At 46.7% G+C, this 17,487-nt stretch overlaps 1 protein-coding gene and 4 non-coding genes across 9 annotated transcripts in view; 4 read left to right on the forward strand and 1 right to left on the reverse strand.

Annotated features, from left to right (window-relative positions):
- Positions 1–17,487, forward strand: part of Graf (GTPase regulator associated with FAK) — a 61,314-nt gene that overhangs the window by 3,521 nt on the left and 40,306 nt on the right. For all 5 annotated transcript variants that reach the window (XM_037421319.2, XM_037421318.2, XM_075878009.1 and 2 more), the window contains exon 3: positions 15,578–15,639. In XM_037421319.2, the coding sequence (XP_037277216.2) occupies positions 15,578–15,639 (62 nt within the window). The remainder of the gene's footprint in view (positions 1–15,577; positions 15,640–17,487) is intronic.
- On the reverse strand, positions 8,936–9,008 carry TRNAT-CGU (transfer RNA threonine (anticodon CGU)). Its single transcript has one exon. It is a non-coding gene; the product is annotated as a tRNA-Thr (tRNA).
- Positions 9,394–9,466, forward strand: TRNAT-CGU (transfer RNA threonine (anticodon CGU)). Its single transcript has one exon. It is a non-coding gene; the product is annotated as a tRNA-Thr (tRNA).
- Positions 9,848–9,920, forward strand: TRNAT-CGU (transfer RNA threonine (anticodon CGU)). The gene has a single exon. It is a non-coding gene; the product is annotated as a tRNA-Thr (tRNA).
- TRNAT-CGU (transfer RNA threonine (anticodon CGU)) lies at positions 10,302–10,374 on the forward strand. The gene has a single exon. It is a non-coding gene; the product is annotated as a tRNA-Thr (tRNA).

The following is a 17,487-nucleotide window of genomic DNA, read 5'->3' on the forward strand; positions in this document are numbered from 1 at the left end:
ATGAGGCGCGCTGTAGTGTACGGCTCCAGACAGTTTTGACCAGCTGGGGTCCTGTAACGTGCACTGGCATCGCATGGTACATGGTCGTAAAGCTATAGACCTTTTGAAATATGTTGAAGCAGTGTTTTCGACTGAGGCTCGCGTCACCTTAGACAAGATGTGAGATGTTATATGAGATGTACGGGCGAAGAGGGGAGAGGGGGGTCATGGTTTTAGGCCGCTATCCCGTGTATTCCTACGGGAAAGTGGCCTGGGAACTAGTGACCCCCCCCCCCTACCTTTCTGTGCTTTACAGAGTCAGACAAGTAATAATGGTAGCTTTTGTATCAATCATAATAGATACCTATTCTACAGGGTATTCTTTTTTTAGAACCCGCCGTGGATGCGCTGGTGGTCGTCGTGGTGCTTCACTACTGACCCGAATGTTGCGGGTGCTTACCCGGCCGCGGCGGAAGCATTGCGACAACGCTAGAGATCAGTGTGCTCAGATTCCGTGTTTTCCAGGAATCCGGAACCCGAAGTTTTTCTAGACAGTCGGATCTCTCCACTAAGGTGTCTCACAATCACATTGTGGTTTTAGGTCGTAAGACTCCGACAATTATTTTTTTTTCGATAGGTCGGGAGCAGGCATCGGCGAGGTTATGGGGGGAAAAAATGCGACATGTCAATTCCTTTCACACAAAAATCCTCGAATGGGTATTGGCGCCTTCAAACGGCTACGATAAGTGAGCATCAATAAGCGCACGTCTTGTTGTGCCTCTCTCGGCATAACTGCTTTTTTGCGACAAAGCGTGGGAAGACTCCTATACGTCATTTCTTCGACTTATCAAGATGCGGTGAGGTCACAAAGCGAGCCGATAGTCCGTCTCTGCAACCCCTTCCGCTGCCTATCACCTCGGCATGACAAGATGACTTACAGCGCGATAAACTCCGCCAACACGCCGAAAGACGCACGCGGCGGTATGTTTTCAACATCAGACATTGCACCCTTCTGCAAGCCGCACTAGGATGCGATATGGCTGTAGCCTTGCAGGGACGAACTAACAAAGCTTCCATATCACAACAGCGGTCTTTAGATAACAGGTGGTGCGTGCACGTTGCACCGTGACCTCGCGCTGGAGGTTCGAATCCCTTCCATGGCCGCTGGCATGCCACACGAGAAAAACAAACGAAAAAAGAAGGGGGGGGGGCGAATCTGAAAAAACAAAGGTTGCGTTTCTATGTATCTGTCTAATCTATCTATCTCTAATTTTTATATTAATATTTAATTGAGAAACTAAGGCAGCACTCGGCTCTTTTTCTCGCTCTCTAAGCATGGTTTTCAATGAGCCTAGGAGCCCTCCCGTAGATGACACGACAGTCGGAAGCACGGAAACCCTTTTTTCAAACAGGAGGCAGCTGTTGTATCCGCAGCTGCCACCGTGATTTTCTGCTGTTTGATACATTCTGTTCTCCCCTCTGCCCTGGCAAACCGCGGCGGCTGTGGTTTGAGGCCTATACTAAAGGTGCTACACTGCATAGTGGAAGTTCGTTGATGAGTGACCACAGGGAAAGTTCACTTCACCTCGAGAGGCTTGGTATTGTCCGGCTTGCCCTTGCACGGGAGCACGAATTTCTCAATCTCGCGTCACTGTGCTTTCATTGCATTTCCTGTTGAGCAGTTTTCTTGCTCTTGCTGAGTGAATGTTATTGTTTTACTGCGCTTTGCCGATTAAGTGAGTGCTGTGCTAATTGCAGATCGCGATAACACCGTCAGAGATGCGATGTCCTCCGAATGAAATAAATTTATCCACCATTTCAAGTGCAGTCGGTTTCATGTGGCCGCCTCGTGCGCCTAAACAAAAAAAAAATAAAGTAGATTTGTGCTTTAGGGTAGTGCAGCTCAGAAGTGCAGCGCAGTGAGCCCCCCTCTCCTACCCATGACAAGCCAAGCACTGAGCCTTCAGTGTGGCCAGTGTCGAAAAAAGAAAAGAAAAAACATCGTTGTTTTCTCACGCGCTGTGCTTGTCCGACACTATCTCCTCTTCGTTTTTTTTTTTTTTTGTCGCATTTGTCAGACCCACTCGGTGACCGGTTCGGGTCGTTCTGGATGCGATATCTCGGCAGGGCTGGTTGGAGGGATAGCGACATCAATTTTCGAAGCTGGGCTTACTGTGCCAGTTGCAAATCCCCTGTTCACAGAGACAGCTGTGGGCAAGTGCGAAGCCTTTAGTACATGCAAGATATTCTCATTTGATATTAAAGTCGACTGTCGCATGGCACGTCGACTGACATCGGCAACGTAATGACGTCGGGCTGCAATGTCAATTCTGGCTACTTCACGAACCATTAATATTGTTACGAGAAGGATAGCGACTCGGAGGAGTAGTCACCGATGTATCTACAGCCGGTTAGGCGAGCAGCGCCAGCCACACAGATTAGCTCGCGCCGGTCTATCTGGTTTGTCTTCTTCAACTACATGCACTGGCACGTAGCATCACCCACGGTGGTGGAGGCACCGTCCCGGTGCTTTAAAGGCCATAATCTGACGCCTTCTTGTAGGGCTTGATCCGCGAGACGTGTACAATATCACTGGACCGCACAGCAGATGATGATGGATAGATGGGGCTGATCTCGCAGGTGACAGGTGTTACTTGACGCAATATACGGTAGGGTCCCGTGTAATGAGACTTAAGTTTTTCTGATAGGCCCAGCCGACGATGAGGGGACCAGAGTAAAACAAGGGTACCGGGAGCGAAATGTACGTCTCTATGTTCCGCATCGTACCGACGGTATTGGTTGGTTTGCGACGCCATCAGCCGAGCGCGAGCGAGCCGACGGGCATGATCGGCTCGTGCAATCGCGTCGCGGGCATACTCGCTGGTAGACGAGGTGTTAGCTGAGATGACTGTGTCCAGTGGTAAAGCCGGCTCTCTTCTGTACAATAAGTAGAACGGTGAAAAGCCCGCTGTGTCGTGACGGGATGCATTATACGCGAAAGTTGCGTAGGGTAAGGCAAGGTCCCAGTCTCGGTGGTCGGACGGCACGTACATAGCGAGCATATTTGTTAAAGTGCGGTTAAATCGTTCCGTGAGGCCGTTTGTTTGGGGGTGGTAAGCGGTTGTCAGTGTGTTGCGTGGAACAAGAACGCAGAATGTCGGCGATGACTTGGGATAGAAATGTACGGCCATGGTCTGTGAGAAGCTGTCTCGGAGCACCGTGAATCAATATAACGTCCCGTAACAACAATTCAGTGACGTCGGTTGCACAGCTGGTCGGTTGAGCTCGCGTAATAGCGTAGCGTGTAGCGTAGTCTCTAATAACGGCTATCCATTTGTTTCTCATTGTTGATGTGGGAAAAGGACCAAGCAGGTCTAATCCAACACGGCAAAATGGTTCCGCGGGTATGTCAATTGGTTGAAGATGGCCAGCGGGTAGCAGCGACGATGTTTTACGACGTTGGCATATATATATCACACGTGGCGACGTAACGGCGTACCGAGCGAGCAAGGCCTGGCCAGAAGAAACGGCGCCGGACGCGCTCATACGTGCGGGATACGCCAAGGTGTCCAGCCGTGGGAGCGTCGTGAAGTTCGGCGAGAACACAGCGGCGCAAATGCTTAGGCACAACAAGGAGAAGATCGGGCCCGTCTGGTCGAAAATTTCGATGGTATAGCACACCCTTTTGAATGACAAAGTAGTGGACGGAAGCATCATTTGGGGAGGATTCCATACGGCTGATGATGTCAAGCAGCACTGGATCACGCTTCCGTTCTTCCCCAGTATTAAGGAAGTCGGACACTGACAAGATAGAGTTCTCCGTGGGCTCGTCAGTGTCCTCAGGATCGTCGACAGGGTACGGGGAGAGGCAATCGGCATCATGGTGTAGGCGGCCAGATTTGTAGACCCCCGAATTGGAAAACTCTTGCAGGCGCGAAGCCCAGCGACCAAGGCGGCCTGATGGATCTTTCAGAGAGTTGAACCAGCAGAGCGCGTGGTGGTCGGTAACTACCGAAAATGGGCGTGCTTTTAGCTTGTTGGGACCGGCGGCATTCTTGAATGATCGCATCAACAGATGACACATTGTTGAATACCAACGAGTTGAACGCATCGTCGGCTATACCCTTTAGGATATGCGCAACTTTTTCAGGTTCGGACATGTTTTCGTCAGCTTGGCGGCATAGTGAGAGGACAGCCTGAATGTAACCGATGTAGGGCTCCGTGGAAGATCGTGCGCGAGCCGACAACTCATTTTTCGCAGCTTCACTACGACCAGAGATGTTGCCAAAAAGCTCACGGATCTTTTTCTTGAAGCTGTCCCAGCTTGTTATGTCATGCTCGTGGTTGTCAAACCAAACACGAGCGATTCCGTCGAGGTAAAAGGTGACGTTTGCGAGCATAAGAGTGGGATCCCACCTGCAAGTGGCGCTGACGCGTTCGTAGAGGCGTAGCCACTGGTCGACGTCGGAACCCTCGCTGCCCGAGAACACGCCGGGGTCTTTGAGCGCGGGAAGCGTCGCGAAAGTAGTTGCGGGCGCTGGGTTTACAGGCCGGGCAGAAGGGCGGGCGGCCGGAGAAGATGTAGCCGAGTCTTGAGTGGTCATGTTGTAAGCCGCGAGGGAGCGTCCGTTTCGGAGTTCCGTGGCGAGGACGGGGATCGCATAACTCCACCAAATATGTTACGAGAAGGAGACCGACTCGGAGCGGTAGTCATCGATGTATTTACAGCCGGTTAAGCGAGCAGCGCCAGCCACACAGATTAACCCGCGCCAGTCTATCTGCTTTGTCTTCTTCAACTACATGCACTGGCACGTAGCAATATATGGAGTTTTGTGTCCCAAACCCACGATATGGTTATGAGAGACGCCGGTGTAGGGGCCTCCGGAAATTTTGACCATCTGGTGGTCCTTAACGTGCACCGACAGCGCTCAGTACACGTGCCTCTGTCGTTTCCCCTCCGTCGGAATGCAACCGCGGGATCGAACCGCCGTCCTTAGTGTCAGCAGTTGAGCACCCTATAGCCATTGTCCCACTGAGGCGGACGACTTTACGCACCAGTATCTCTAGTTACGATGCCGTGAGGCACAAAAACATTCAAAATGGCCGCTTGTGCATCGTTAACGGAGCCACGGTTTGGAGTGGCTGTAGAAACGTCCCGATATCTCGTGCGAGATTCGTGACTTGGAAGCTCATTCCCCGTTATGACGTGAGGATACAGAAGGAACTGGAAGTTTCTTTTAAAGACATAAAGTATTTACTTTATCATAGTTTACTCGCTCATACCAGTACATTTTCTAGGCTCTTGAGGCCTTGGCCTTTTATTTGACGACAAACGAAAAATTGAAAATACAACCTTGTGTCAGTGCCCCTGTAAGAGCGAGCGCACCCTGATACGGTTCCTCGTCGCGGGTTCGATTCCCGGCTGCGGCGGCTGCATTTCCGATGGAGGCGGAAATGTTGTAGGCCCGTGTACTCAGATTTGGGTGCACGTTAAAGAACCCCAGGTGGTCAAAATTTCCGGAGCCCTCCACTATGGCGTCTCTCATAATCAAATGGTGGTTTTGGGACGTTAAACCCCACAAATCAATCAATCTGATACGGTTCCTCAACGCTCTCGTATCGCGCATCCGATATAACTAAATCATCTTGTAAGGTTAGCAAAGCCGGATTTTTTTCTTTTCGTTTTTTTTTTTTTTGTTCTTTAAAGACGTAAATGACAACCCTTTGACATCAAAGCACACCGCTTTCAAAGGGCGATGTGGCTGCGCAAAAGCTACGGGACTGCGCCGGAGTTCAATCCATGTAAGAGCCGTGTACATGTAGCGTAAGACAACGCGAGATCCTGTAGCGCGCTTATGCGGGACATTGTTTCAAGGGACACTAAGGGCAAATATTAAGCCGATGTAGATTGCTGGAATAGCGGTTCAGAAACCTCGTAGTCCTACTTTTGTGCCAGGGAAGTGCTTATTTTGAAGTAAAATCACGTTTCAGTGGTCCGAATCGCGATAGCACACTTCAAATTACCCGCCTCAAGCGGAAACTTTCACGTCACTGTTCCCGTGCACAACGGTGCCCGGCTTTAACCGTGCGGCCGTCGACACTTGTAGCAGCAGAGCGAAAGTAGCGGGAGTCACAGCAGCAGCAATGACCATTGAACAATTTCCTGCCGTAGCCTCGGAGATGGCAGGCGAGCTTAGTTCAACTGGGCTTCGCTAGATGCCACGAGCTGTTCAGTTTGACCAAGTGAAAATTAGTTTTGAACCAGTCGTGTCATTCCCCATAGTAACGTCCGGTGGTTCCTTTTTCTATGAATCTAACTGAAACGAACAAGGAGCATTTTATTACGTGTCTTGATGGACGGAAGGTTTTTTTTTTTTATTTAGCGCAGCTAGTTCGATTACTAGCGATTAATTGTAGGCGGTAACTTTGACGTCGTCGTGATCATTTCGCGAATGTCCTTCGCGACTCATGTGTTCTCGTGCATTTACATTAATTTCTCGCTGAGTAGGGCACTGTTGTTCATACTATTGTCGTTTTAGATGTTGTCGTACATTGAGCTTTCACTTTGACATAAATGGTTATTTGACCCTCGTGTCCATTTTATTCCATAATGTCGTCGAATTCGATGTCGTCTCAGTTCTCATTGGTTCACGAAGCTGCACGCCTGTCAGATCGAATGACAGCCACCATATTGTCTCGCAGTGTAACGGTTGTTGGCGTAGTCGGAGGTGTTCTGCTATTCGGAAGCGCATTGAACTTAGTCATTCGTGTACAGGGCAGCAACTCTCTCAAGACCTGCCTTCGTTACTTTGTTCTGCTGCTTAAGGCGCAAAGACGCACACTGCAGGTTCGATACCTATGCGGGCGTAGAGCGAATATGCACGTGGACTTAGGTCCAGGTGCGCGTTAAAGCCCCCCCCCCCCCCCCCAAGCAACACTTAGCTTCAAATAGAAAGAACAAGCGCGTTATCCCATACTAGCGTTTCATGTCCTTTCGGCGCAATTAGTGACGACAACAGTCTGTTCACGTGACGTCATGAGTAAAGAAAGTTTTCGACTGGTTCCTATGCGAGATATGTTATAGTTGTGAATTCTCTCTTAATCCGCTTTGTCGTGCGGTCGCACGCCCTTTCTGCCTGATAGGCTGTACACTTAGCTCTCTCGTATTTGACCTCAGAGTCTCATAATCATGTATGGCTGTGGCACTTTCAACTCCCAAATATTCCTTCACTGTTTCGAGGATAGGACAGAAAGAAACCCGTAAGACTAGAAGTAGGCAGGTTAACCAGATGAGCTTGTGGGTTTGCTACCCTGCGCTGGAGATAAGGGAATGGGGTAAGATGAGAAGAGTGAGAATCGAAACACTGCACGTACACGGGATCGCAGTCCAGTTCTCGATGGCGCAGTTCAGTACAAGACAACCAGTTCAGCGGCTCTGTTACTCCCTTTGTCTTGATGAAAAGAAAAGAAAGCATCACGTATTTCTCCGGTGAGCCGCACTTTCTCACAGTCGGGCTTTGGAGACTGAAGTCGTTCGTATACACGCCACCCGCAAACGACACCCCGCCCGTCGGCTAGCCTCCACGTCAGAGCCGACCGTCGTGACCGTCTGCAGCTCTTGCTGAAGAGAACGACACGTTTTGTTGGTGTCGACCAGCAGATCTCAGTGGGAATGCGTCATGATAGCCCGGTCATTGAAATTGAAATGCCCGGCATTGTAGTACATTATTATTATTATTATTATTATTATTATTATTATTATTATTATTATTATTATTATTATTATTATTATTATTATTATTATTATTATTATTATTATTATTATTATTGGTGTTGTTGTTTTGTTGTTGTTTTCTCGTTTACTATGCGTCTTCTCTCAAAATGAGCAGTGATTTTGGTATTGTGAAAGAGTAATTTACTAGTAGAGGAAGAAAATGTTTTTTTTTTTCTAGCGACCATCTGATGCTTTAGCGGCTTAAGACGTCCCGGTGAGCTAGTTGACTAGTCATAGTATAGCTTACAGCAGCGAAAATGATTACTAGGTACGACGGGGAACACGTATAAGCTATAGAACCGGGCCACCGACGGGCCACGATTCCCACGCGTAGTAGGACGGCCTGCATGAAGGCCTTCGATATCGCAGCTCGTATGTACTGTCCACGAACGCGCCGGTCGATCTCAGCAGCCTACTCGCGTGTGGTGGTAACGAGATCCTCCGCACGACGCGGCAGCTCGTATACGGGAACCCCGTGCGCAGCCGGCGGCATGTTCTTTCGCGGTCTTCACCGCCGAGGCGTCATTCCCTTTTCTTCCCAGACGCGCCTGCGTCGTGGAAACGAGTATACCCACCAGCGTCAAACGAAACCCGAGCAGCGGCATGCCTTCGCGATCGGTGTGTGGTGTGCACCGTCCAGTTATCACCATTGACAGGCGCGCGCGCATCGTGCACGTTCGGCAGCTGCATACATGCGTGCCTGTTCCATGGTGGTATGTGGACGGCGCGCACTGTATACCATCGCCAAGGCTCGCCGCTGTTCGGGTTTCATTGGACGCTGGTGGTACACATCGTGGCTGGCGCAAGCGCCCATTCGCGGGCGCGATTGTAGGCCGTTAATGCTGGCGGAATTGGTTTACAGAGTGATGAACTGAACCTCGAGAATTCTCCAAACGGACTTGAATATTAGTAATGAGTTTGCGTGAAAGAGAACAAGAACAATAATTAGAGATGCAAGATAATAACAAATGAGGACACACGCATAAGTTGTCGGATATATATATATATATATATATATATAAAATAAGGGAAAGAAGTGTATACCTAAGGGCTCGTTTTTCCGTGTTTTAACACAATATTAATGAGATATAACAGACAGTAATGCCAAGGAATGTACAGGGGAAGTTATTAAAACCAGTGGAATGTAAATAAGAAGAAAGAAAAGTGGATGAAAAAATTACCAACTGTGAGCAGGAATCGAACCTACGACCTTCGAATTACGCGTTCGATGCTCTAACCACTGAGCTATCACAGCGGCCCTCCCTTTTTTCATCCACTTTTCTTTCTTCTTATTTACATTCTATTGGTTTTAATAACTTCCCCTGTACATTCCTTGGCATTACTGTCTGTTATATCTCATTAATATTGTGTTAAAACACGGAAAAACGAGCCCTTAGGTATACACTTCTTTCCCTTATTTCATTGAACGAGGGTCTCGTACTGGCAGACTTGGTGTGTTTAGGTTGTATAAGAGGGACAATTAATCAGCTGCCCACTCATAATAAGTTCACGTGCTACGTGGCGCCAAACATGCGCATAAGAGTGTTTCACACTCGTTGTTTGGCTTATAGATGGCGCTGACTGTCACTCCTACTTCTAAATTCACAGATAAACCCAAAAAAGTGGATGGAGGGAGGGCCGCTGTGATAGCTCAGTGGTTAGAGCATCGAACGCGTAATTCGAAGGTCGTAGGTTCGATTCCTGCTCACAGTTGGTAATTTTTTCATCCACTTTTCTTTCTTCTTATTTACATTCCATTGGTTTTAATAACTTCCCCTGTACATTCCTTGGCATTACTGTCTGTTATATCTCATTAATATTGTGTTAAAACACGGAAAAACGAGCCCTTAGGTATACACTTCTTTCCCTTATTTCATTGAACGAGGGTCTCGTACTGGCAGACTTGGTGTGTTTAGGTTGTATAAGAGGGACAATTAATCAGCTGCCCACTCATAATAAGTTCACGTGCTACGTGGCGCCAAACATGCGCATAAGAGTGTTTCACACTCGTTGTTTGGCTTATAGATGGCGCTGACTGTCACTCCTACTTCTAAATTCACAGATAAACCCAAAAAATTGGATGGAGGGAGGGCCGCTGTGATAGCTCAGTGGTTAGAGCATCGAACGCGTAATTCGAAGGTCGTAGGTTCGATTCCTGCTCACAGTTGGTAATTTTTTCATCCACTTTTCTTTCTTCTTATTTACATTCCATTGGTTTTAATAACTTCCCTTGTACATTCCTTGGCATTACTGTCTGTTATATCTCATTAATATTGTGTTAAAACACGGAAAAACGAGCCCTTAGGTATACACTTCTTTCCCTTATTTCATTGAACGAGGGTCTCGTACTGGCAGACTTGGTGTGTTTAGGTTGTATAAGAGGGACAATTAATCAGCTGCCCACTCATAATAAGTTCACGTGCTACGTGGCGCCAAACATGCGCATAAGAGTGTTTCACACTCGTTGTTTGGCTTATAGATGGCGCTGACTGTCACTCCTACTTCTAAATTCACAGATAAACCCAAAAAAGTGGATGGAGGGAGGGCCGCTGTGATAGCTCAGTGGTTAGAGCATCGAACGCGTAATTCGAAGGTCGTAGGTTCGATTCCTGCTCACAGTTGGTAATTTTTTCATCCACTTTTCTTTCTTCTTATTTACATTCCATTGGTTTTAATAACTTCCCCTGTACATTCCTTGGCATTACTGTCTGTTATATCTCATTAATATATATATATATATATATATATATATATATATATATATATATATATATATATATATATATATATATATATATGGTCTCGCGCAGAGCGAGCAAGCGTGTGTGTGTGTGTGTGTGTGTGTGTGTGTGTGTGTGTGTGTGTGTGTGCGCACTTCGAGGTTGCAACAATACGTCACTGTAACTTTGCATCGCACCTTCACCGGTCACTAGATCCTCGGGGGAGCTATATAGTGCGCAGCTGCAGGAGGGACTTAGGAAGATACAGAGAAAAACATATACAAACAAAAAAGAAATAGTCAAAGAAAAAGAGGGTAGAAGTAGAGAGAGAAAAAGAGGAGATGGAAAGAAAGAAATCCAGAACTAGAAAGATGTAGAAAGATAGAGAAATAGAGACAAAGGCAGAATTATAAATAACCAGGAACGGAAAAAAATATAGAAAGGAAGAGAAACAAGGCGTGCAGACTCTACTATAGCACCGCACTTCGTTCACGCTTTCACCGCTAGTGCCAGGCTGCTTTAATTTCGTCATTTTTTTTTACCAGATTTTTACCTGTGACATTGCCCTCGACGCTGATCGCGTAGGCGAAACTCTCGTGCGTAAAGCAGTTTCGCGTCCCTCGTGCTCTACCTGTCTGCACGTCGTTTTCCTGTTTCGCTTAAGCGCGGAAAAATTCGTCGAAGTAACAAGCGTGTTTCAGCATTGGTGCGCCCTTTACGTATGTATGTGTACTTTATTGATCAACGCTGTGCTTGCCAGCTGTTTCGCCGTCGCCAGTTTACACAAAGCCGTGGCTCAGTGTCGTGGCCGCACACTGGGGCAGACGAGAGAACAGCCTGCTCGCTTAGTTCCGCTTCCTTCTGTACATGTACAACATTGAACGCAGTCGGCTAATTGGAATCATTTGATGCGACCGGCTAATATAGGTCCATTCTTATGTCGTATTGGTCCATTTCGACAATTCCTTCCCACGAACTGGCATAGTATTCATGTAACGCTGAAGGCGATACGTAAATTTAGTTCAGATCCCCGCATTTTTCACGAACGATACACAGTGTCACTTTTTTTTTTAGGGGCGAAGCCCCTTAGGGCGTGGGCTGTGCGTCCCCTGTAGCCTGTATGTAGCCACCTCTAGTTTAGTTCTTGCAGTGTTCACTAGATGGCGGTACCGTCCCCTGTATGTAGCCTCCTCTAGTTTAGTTCTTGTAGTGTTTACTAGATGGTGGTACTTGTAGCTGATGATGAAAAGATGCAAGGTGTTATAAACTAGAAAGCGGTACTTGTAGTTGATGAAAGACGCGAGATCTTATAAAATAGGAATGATGTCACATATGGCGCGTGTCATTGGTTGAAGGCAATCGTTCGATTTAGTGCGGCGACGTACGCTAGGGGGAGCGATGTAATAAAATCGAGTGGGCGAAATGTACAGAGGATTCATGGTTTACCAGGTTTACCTCCGGAGCTTCGCCCACTCATCATCATTCACTTCGTGGATATGGCGGAATTTTTTTTTTTGATACTGATAGCTCATACGCGGACCAAAGCGGTAACATGTCAGCCAGTGCACAGTACTTGTTGTCGAAAGGAGCTTACTCCGCAGGCGTACATTGTATACGCTCCAGGCTCACGCTTTCTCGCCAACAGCCGCACTCGCACTGACAAGGAACAGCTGCGGCTATATATATACGCATGCACGTGCGACGTCGTGACAGGCGTCTCGATGAGGTGTACGCGATGGCCGATCGAAATGCAGGCTTCGCGTATAACAGTTCGCTCGCCAAGAATGGATGCGTGGCGTAATGCTTTCTCCCGCACTCAAAAAAAAATGTAGTGGTACCTACTAATGTTCAGGTAGTAAGCGCTTGTCACAACATTTACCACCTATGTAACCGAAGGTGGTACAAGGTAACTGTACTACCCTGACAAGCGCAATTAAAGGGGCCATAACATAACCTCCCACAGTTTGGAGTTTTTAGCGCAAACTATAGAAGGTCTACGTTGCCTATACACAGATGTGAAAAGTGGGCCGTAAAAGAGTGTTACCAGTCTAAAACGTTATTCATGCTCTTACTTGGGAATAGCACGCTGTGTACTGGTTTGCAGCCATAGAAATTTAAAAAATAATGGACGTTTTGTACACATCATCGTCTACCCTTCTATATGTGTGTGTGTCATCAGTGCTTATCACATATCGCGAAATTTTTATTGCAAAGTAATCGGCAAAATTAAGATTGGTCTAAATTTTTCTTAAGAGTGTCACGATTACTGCATTATATACGGTGGTGTTTACGAGAGTTCCGGCAACGTATGTGGCTTAGTAGTTACGTAGTTAAAAAGACCAAGAAAGCATTGCTGGTCAGTTCCAGTAAATGTTTCAAGTTTTACTAGCTGCTGGCTATATATAGTAAAGAGATGCCGCGAAGGTATACTGAATTACGCTCGAAGCAAGTAACTGCATCCGTTGCCAACCAACTGTTTACTAACTTTTTTATTTAATATTGTGCTGACCATGCAAATACCATAGGTAGCGGAAGAAGTGTCCCTATGGGAACTACACTGTAAACAGAAATAAGCCGAAATGGGAGTAAATGACCTTGTCCTCTAGCGCACACCTAGATGGGAGTTTTAAAAAACCCGTCTCTGGGAGTAAAAAATTTACTCCCCATCAGAAGGGGGTTTTCGCATGGTGTCAGGGGGGTTTTTATTTACATCCATAGGGGAACTTTTTCAGGTCAGTATGGGAGTAAATTTTTTGCATCGACCGAGAAAAAAAAATTACGCAGCAGCCGTACCATGCGCAAGCGTAACTTTAATTACATTACATTTAATACGCACAACAATGATTACAGTACACAAACATTATCACAACGTTCACGTAATATCACAACACTCGCACTCACCACAGCTTGCCACACGCAGTACACACCTACCATATAGTCACCGAGTATATATAGGCACCACATTCTGACCTCCTGTAGCCCAGGTGAAAGCCTTTTTTTTTCTAATAATTAAGCAATGAATACGCACGGCGTAAGTATGAACTTGCGGTGGTCTGATGTAAGCACTTCAACACACATGCCTTTTATCCTAATCCTGCCTAATATTTAATATTTTTTTACTATAACGAAAAAGTTTTATCAGTTGACACTCTGTCGTACAGGCTGAGTTCGCATCAGCAGTGCTGTTTGTGGACCCGTAAAATGCACTGAATCATACACAAAGTGCGCGCGACCTTGAATGAACACATTAACGAGGCACATTTAGCAGCTCCAGCGATGAACCGAGGTAGACCGCCGCTACCGCGTTCGACGACTAGGCCTCACTTACGAGTACGGCACGGTGATTCGATGAATGAGAGCTGGCGATCACAAAATGCTTGCTGATGTGCAGTTTACGTCTCGTTTTTCCCATGCACAGAAATAGGTGTCCGCTATCCATGCAGTTTAAGCTACGGAGCGATAGACTTAAACGAATGAGACGGTTCGCAGTCGCTGTTCCTATGGCTCGCATGCATTGCATGTATAGCTCGCAGAGCTCGCCACGGCGGCCGGTGCGCAGTGCGAGCTCGATACGATGCCGGCTTGATACCGACGCCATAGCGAGGCCTTCCTACCGCTTAGATGTTGCAGCCGGTGAAATACCGGTGACACTCCGAGAAGCCACTATCGGCGGAGACGGGGTGAGCGCGTCGCCGGCGCAACTCTCAGACCGGTTGCCGGCCAGCCTGCCGTAGTCGATCGAAGCCTACTTCAGACCACTTCGAAGTTTCTGATGGTGAAACTCCAGGAGCAGCCGCTGACGATCGTAACAGCTTACTTTTGCTTCCATTAATTTATTCTTCGAAGTTTTTTGTTACTCGGCCCTTTGAAGCGTGGCATATTCAGGACGTTTCGTTGAGGAATCGGACCGATGTGCAATGTGGTTTAAGGTGCGAAATATATTGAAATGTTCCCAGTAAATACCAACCGGTCGTTGATATTCTTCGCTGCACTTATAATTTCGTTGCCTGTTGACAGATGCTTACACGGTTAGCCACACAAATCACATGTGTTTCACACCGACGTGCAAACATATGCCCGTACAGACACATACATACACACACACACACACACACACACACACACACACCCACACACACACACACACACACACGTCACGCCCAAAGAGGGTTTTTAAAGCTCCTATAGGGAGTTTGTAACCACGTGACCTGAAACTCCCTGGGGAGTTTAACAAGGTCATGTCGTTCATAAACTCTGTGATTAAGGAGGGGGCGTTTTACGATGACATGGGCCGAGTTCACTCCCTACCAGGGAGTAAATAATTGGGGCAGGGGAGTTTTGTGGGCTCATGTGCTGGAGAAACTCCCATCTCGGCTAACTTTCGTTTACAGTGTAGTAGTGTGGTTGTACTGCACAAGATAAGTCACCGAGCTATCTTTCGACCGTGCATGGTAACGTGTTTAGTGTAGTTTCACAGCTCTTATGAATCTGATGACATCAGCTTTATGTTTTACAATCATTCTTAGCTCGATGAAGCTATCAAGATATTCCTTTCATACGTTGAGGAATTGATGAAATGGCATTAACCTGCTTGGCTATTCCGGAAATGGGAATGAGCTATTTTTTTTTTCGTAAGAATTGAAAAGAATGGAATTACGGCAAGTTGCGATTCCCCGGAATGGAATGGAGGTGCCCATTCCGCAACACTGCTACGTATATTCTGGCCGAGCTAAACCACTGCGAAGTTTTTTTTTTTTTTAAGACGTATATTTAATTTCTTCTGTGATGTTCAGAATAGCCTATGTCAATTCGGCTGATTCGTAAACTAAACACATTGAAGAACAGCTGCCAACAGATGCGTATTCGTAATCTTAGCAGACAGCTGTTCGCGGTTCTCTAAACGACACCCAGGGTGCGCGATGTTATTGCGGGCTCTCGTCATGACCCTATAGGTGCTGCGGCGCATTTTCTGTGCCGTTCAGTGTTCTGCTCTGTATGGATATAAGTCGCCGTAAAAAGTGACCGTTATTTGGGCGGCCGGCGAGCGAAGAGCCGCTTGTCTGGAGTCGGTGCGTCTCACACTTGCGCTTTGTTTTGTTTTCAGCTGGTTCGCTCAAGGAATTCGGCCGCCTGCTGATGACCATTGAAGATGAGCGGGACCGAATGGTGCGTGCTGCTCTCACGAGCACTTCTGTATACATGGATCTTTTTTTTTTCAAAAACTCATTTTGTATGGTTATAGTATAGACTTTAGAACTAGGCCAAAGTTCAGCGAATGACTGCTTCGCTTGGATCATTCGTTCGTAAAACGGCCTGGTCGCTCTCCTAAAGGTGTCGATTAGAAGTGGCATCAGTAAGGTGGTAATGCTGTTGTGAAAGAGGGCCTCACAATTTTCGCCATCGTGTGTAGTGAAGCCACAACCAGAGTACAAACAAGAGTCCTCTTCTGATCAGCGTATATACAGTGACACGGGAGCGTCTCTACCATATAGATACATACTCAAAGATAATTAGAACTGATGCGCCGGACACGCGTTCGCGCGTTTCCGTGACGTCAAGTGTTTTTGCGCGTTCACGTCGCTCAAAGAAGTATGATCTTGCGTATCAGTTTTGGTGTCTTTTTCCCAGATGGTGTTTACGTCTTGGCACTCGCTTCGGATGAGGAGAAAAAAAAACTTTATTACAAGAAGAGGTGTTCGGAGCACGCTTTGCCCGCTGTGGTGGTCTAGTGGTTGCAGGTCGCGGGATCGAATCCCGGCCGCGGCGGCCGGATTTCGATGGAAGCAAAGTGCTGCTAAACGTCCGTGTGCCCATAGACTTATAGGTGCATGCTAATGAACACCAGATTGTCAGAATTTCCGGAGCCCTTTGCTGCGGTGCCCCGCATAATGATATTGGGGTCTTGAGACGTTAAAACCCATTTATTATTATTATTATTATTATTATTATTATTATTATTATTATTCCCGTAGGCTCATGCACTCTAATACTAACGCACTGCGGGGGAACCATTATATAGTGTTTGTCGACACGCTCGGTATAATTAGACGAATACGCATCGGTTGGCTTGAGCGGAGCAAGCCTCGGGTTCCGTGCCTCGAGTGGGCGCCCCAGCGTCCTTTCGTGGTACCCTTCCTGCGCATGTCTAGTTTATGGGGCGACGATGAACCAGAATCAGATGCCCGTGTTAGAAGAAGCTTACGCAAATCAAAAAAAAAAGGAACTACGGTGGCGCAGTCTCCGTTGTTCTGCGGAAGTTCACCTATTGGTAAACAATAGTCGCGAAACTGCAAGATCCTTTTAATTACAAGAAAATGTACTGACAACATGATCGGGTGTTTACGCAGTATGCTAATTCACGTTGCGATCGCCCATAACTGTGATGTGCGAAATTATTTGCGTGGGTCTGTGTAACACGCTGTAAATTCGCATTAGCTTGGTCACCTATACACACGGTCTCGTGGACTCTGGCTTACCTCCGCGTGATCTCTTCTATATATATATATATATATATATATATATATATATATATATATATATATATATATATATATATATATATATATATATATTCGTCATTCGAAGGTCGCAGGTTCGCGGATCCTGCCCGCGGCGAGTTATCTTTTGACCCACTTTTCTTCATATTTACATTACGATTTGGTCTAATATCTTCCCCTATACTTTCCTTGACATTATTGTCTGTTAGATCTCATTAATATTGTGTAAAAACACGGAAAAACGAGCCCTTAGGTATACACTTCTTTCTATATATATATATATATATATATATATATATATATATATATATATATATATATATATATATATATATATATATATATGTGTGTGTGTGTGTGTGTGTGTGTGTGTGTGTGTGTGTGAGAGAGAGAGAGAGAGAGAGAGAGAGAGAGAGAGAGAGACAGCTGTTTTGTTTATCTTGCACCGACTGGTAAGCCTGAACAGGCCTGGGTCAACGAAGAAAGCAGCGGGGATGGCACGTCTGCGTAAGGCCTC

Source organism: Rhipicephalus microplus, chromosome 2 (assembly GCF_043290135.1).
Source record: "Rhipicephalus microplus isolate Deutch F79 chromosome 2, USDA_Rmic, whole genome shotgun sequence".
NCBI lineage: Eukaryota > Metazoa > Arthropoda > Arachnida > Ixodida > Ixodidae > Rhipicephalus > Rhipicephalus microplus.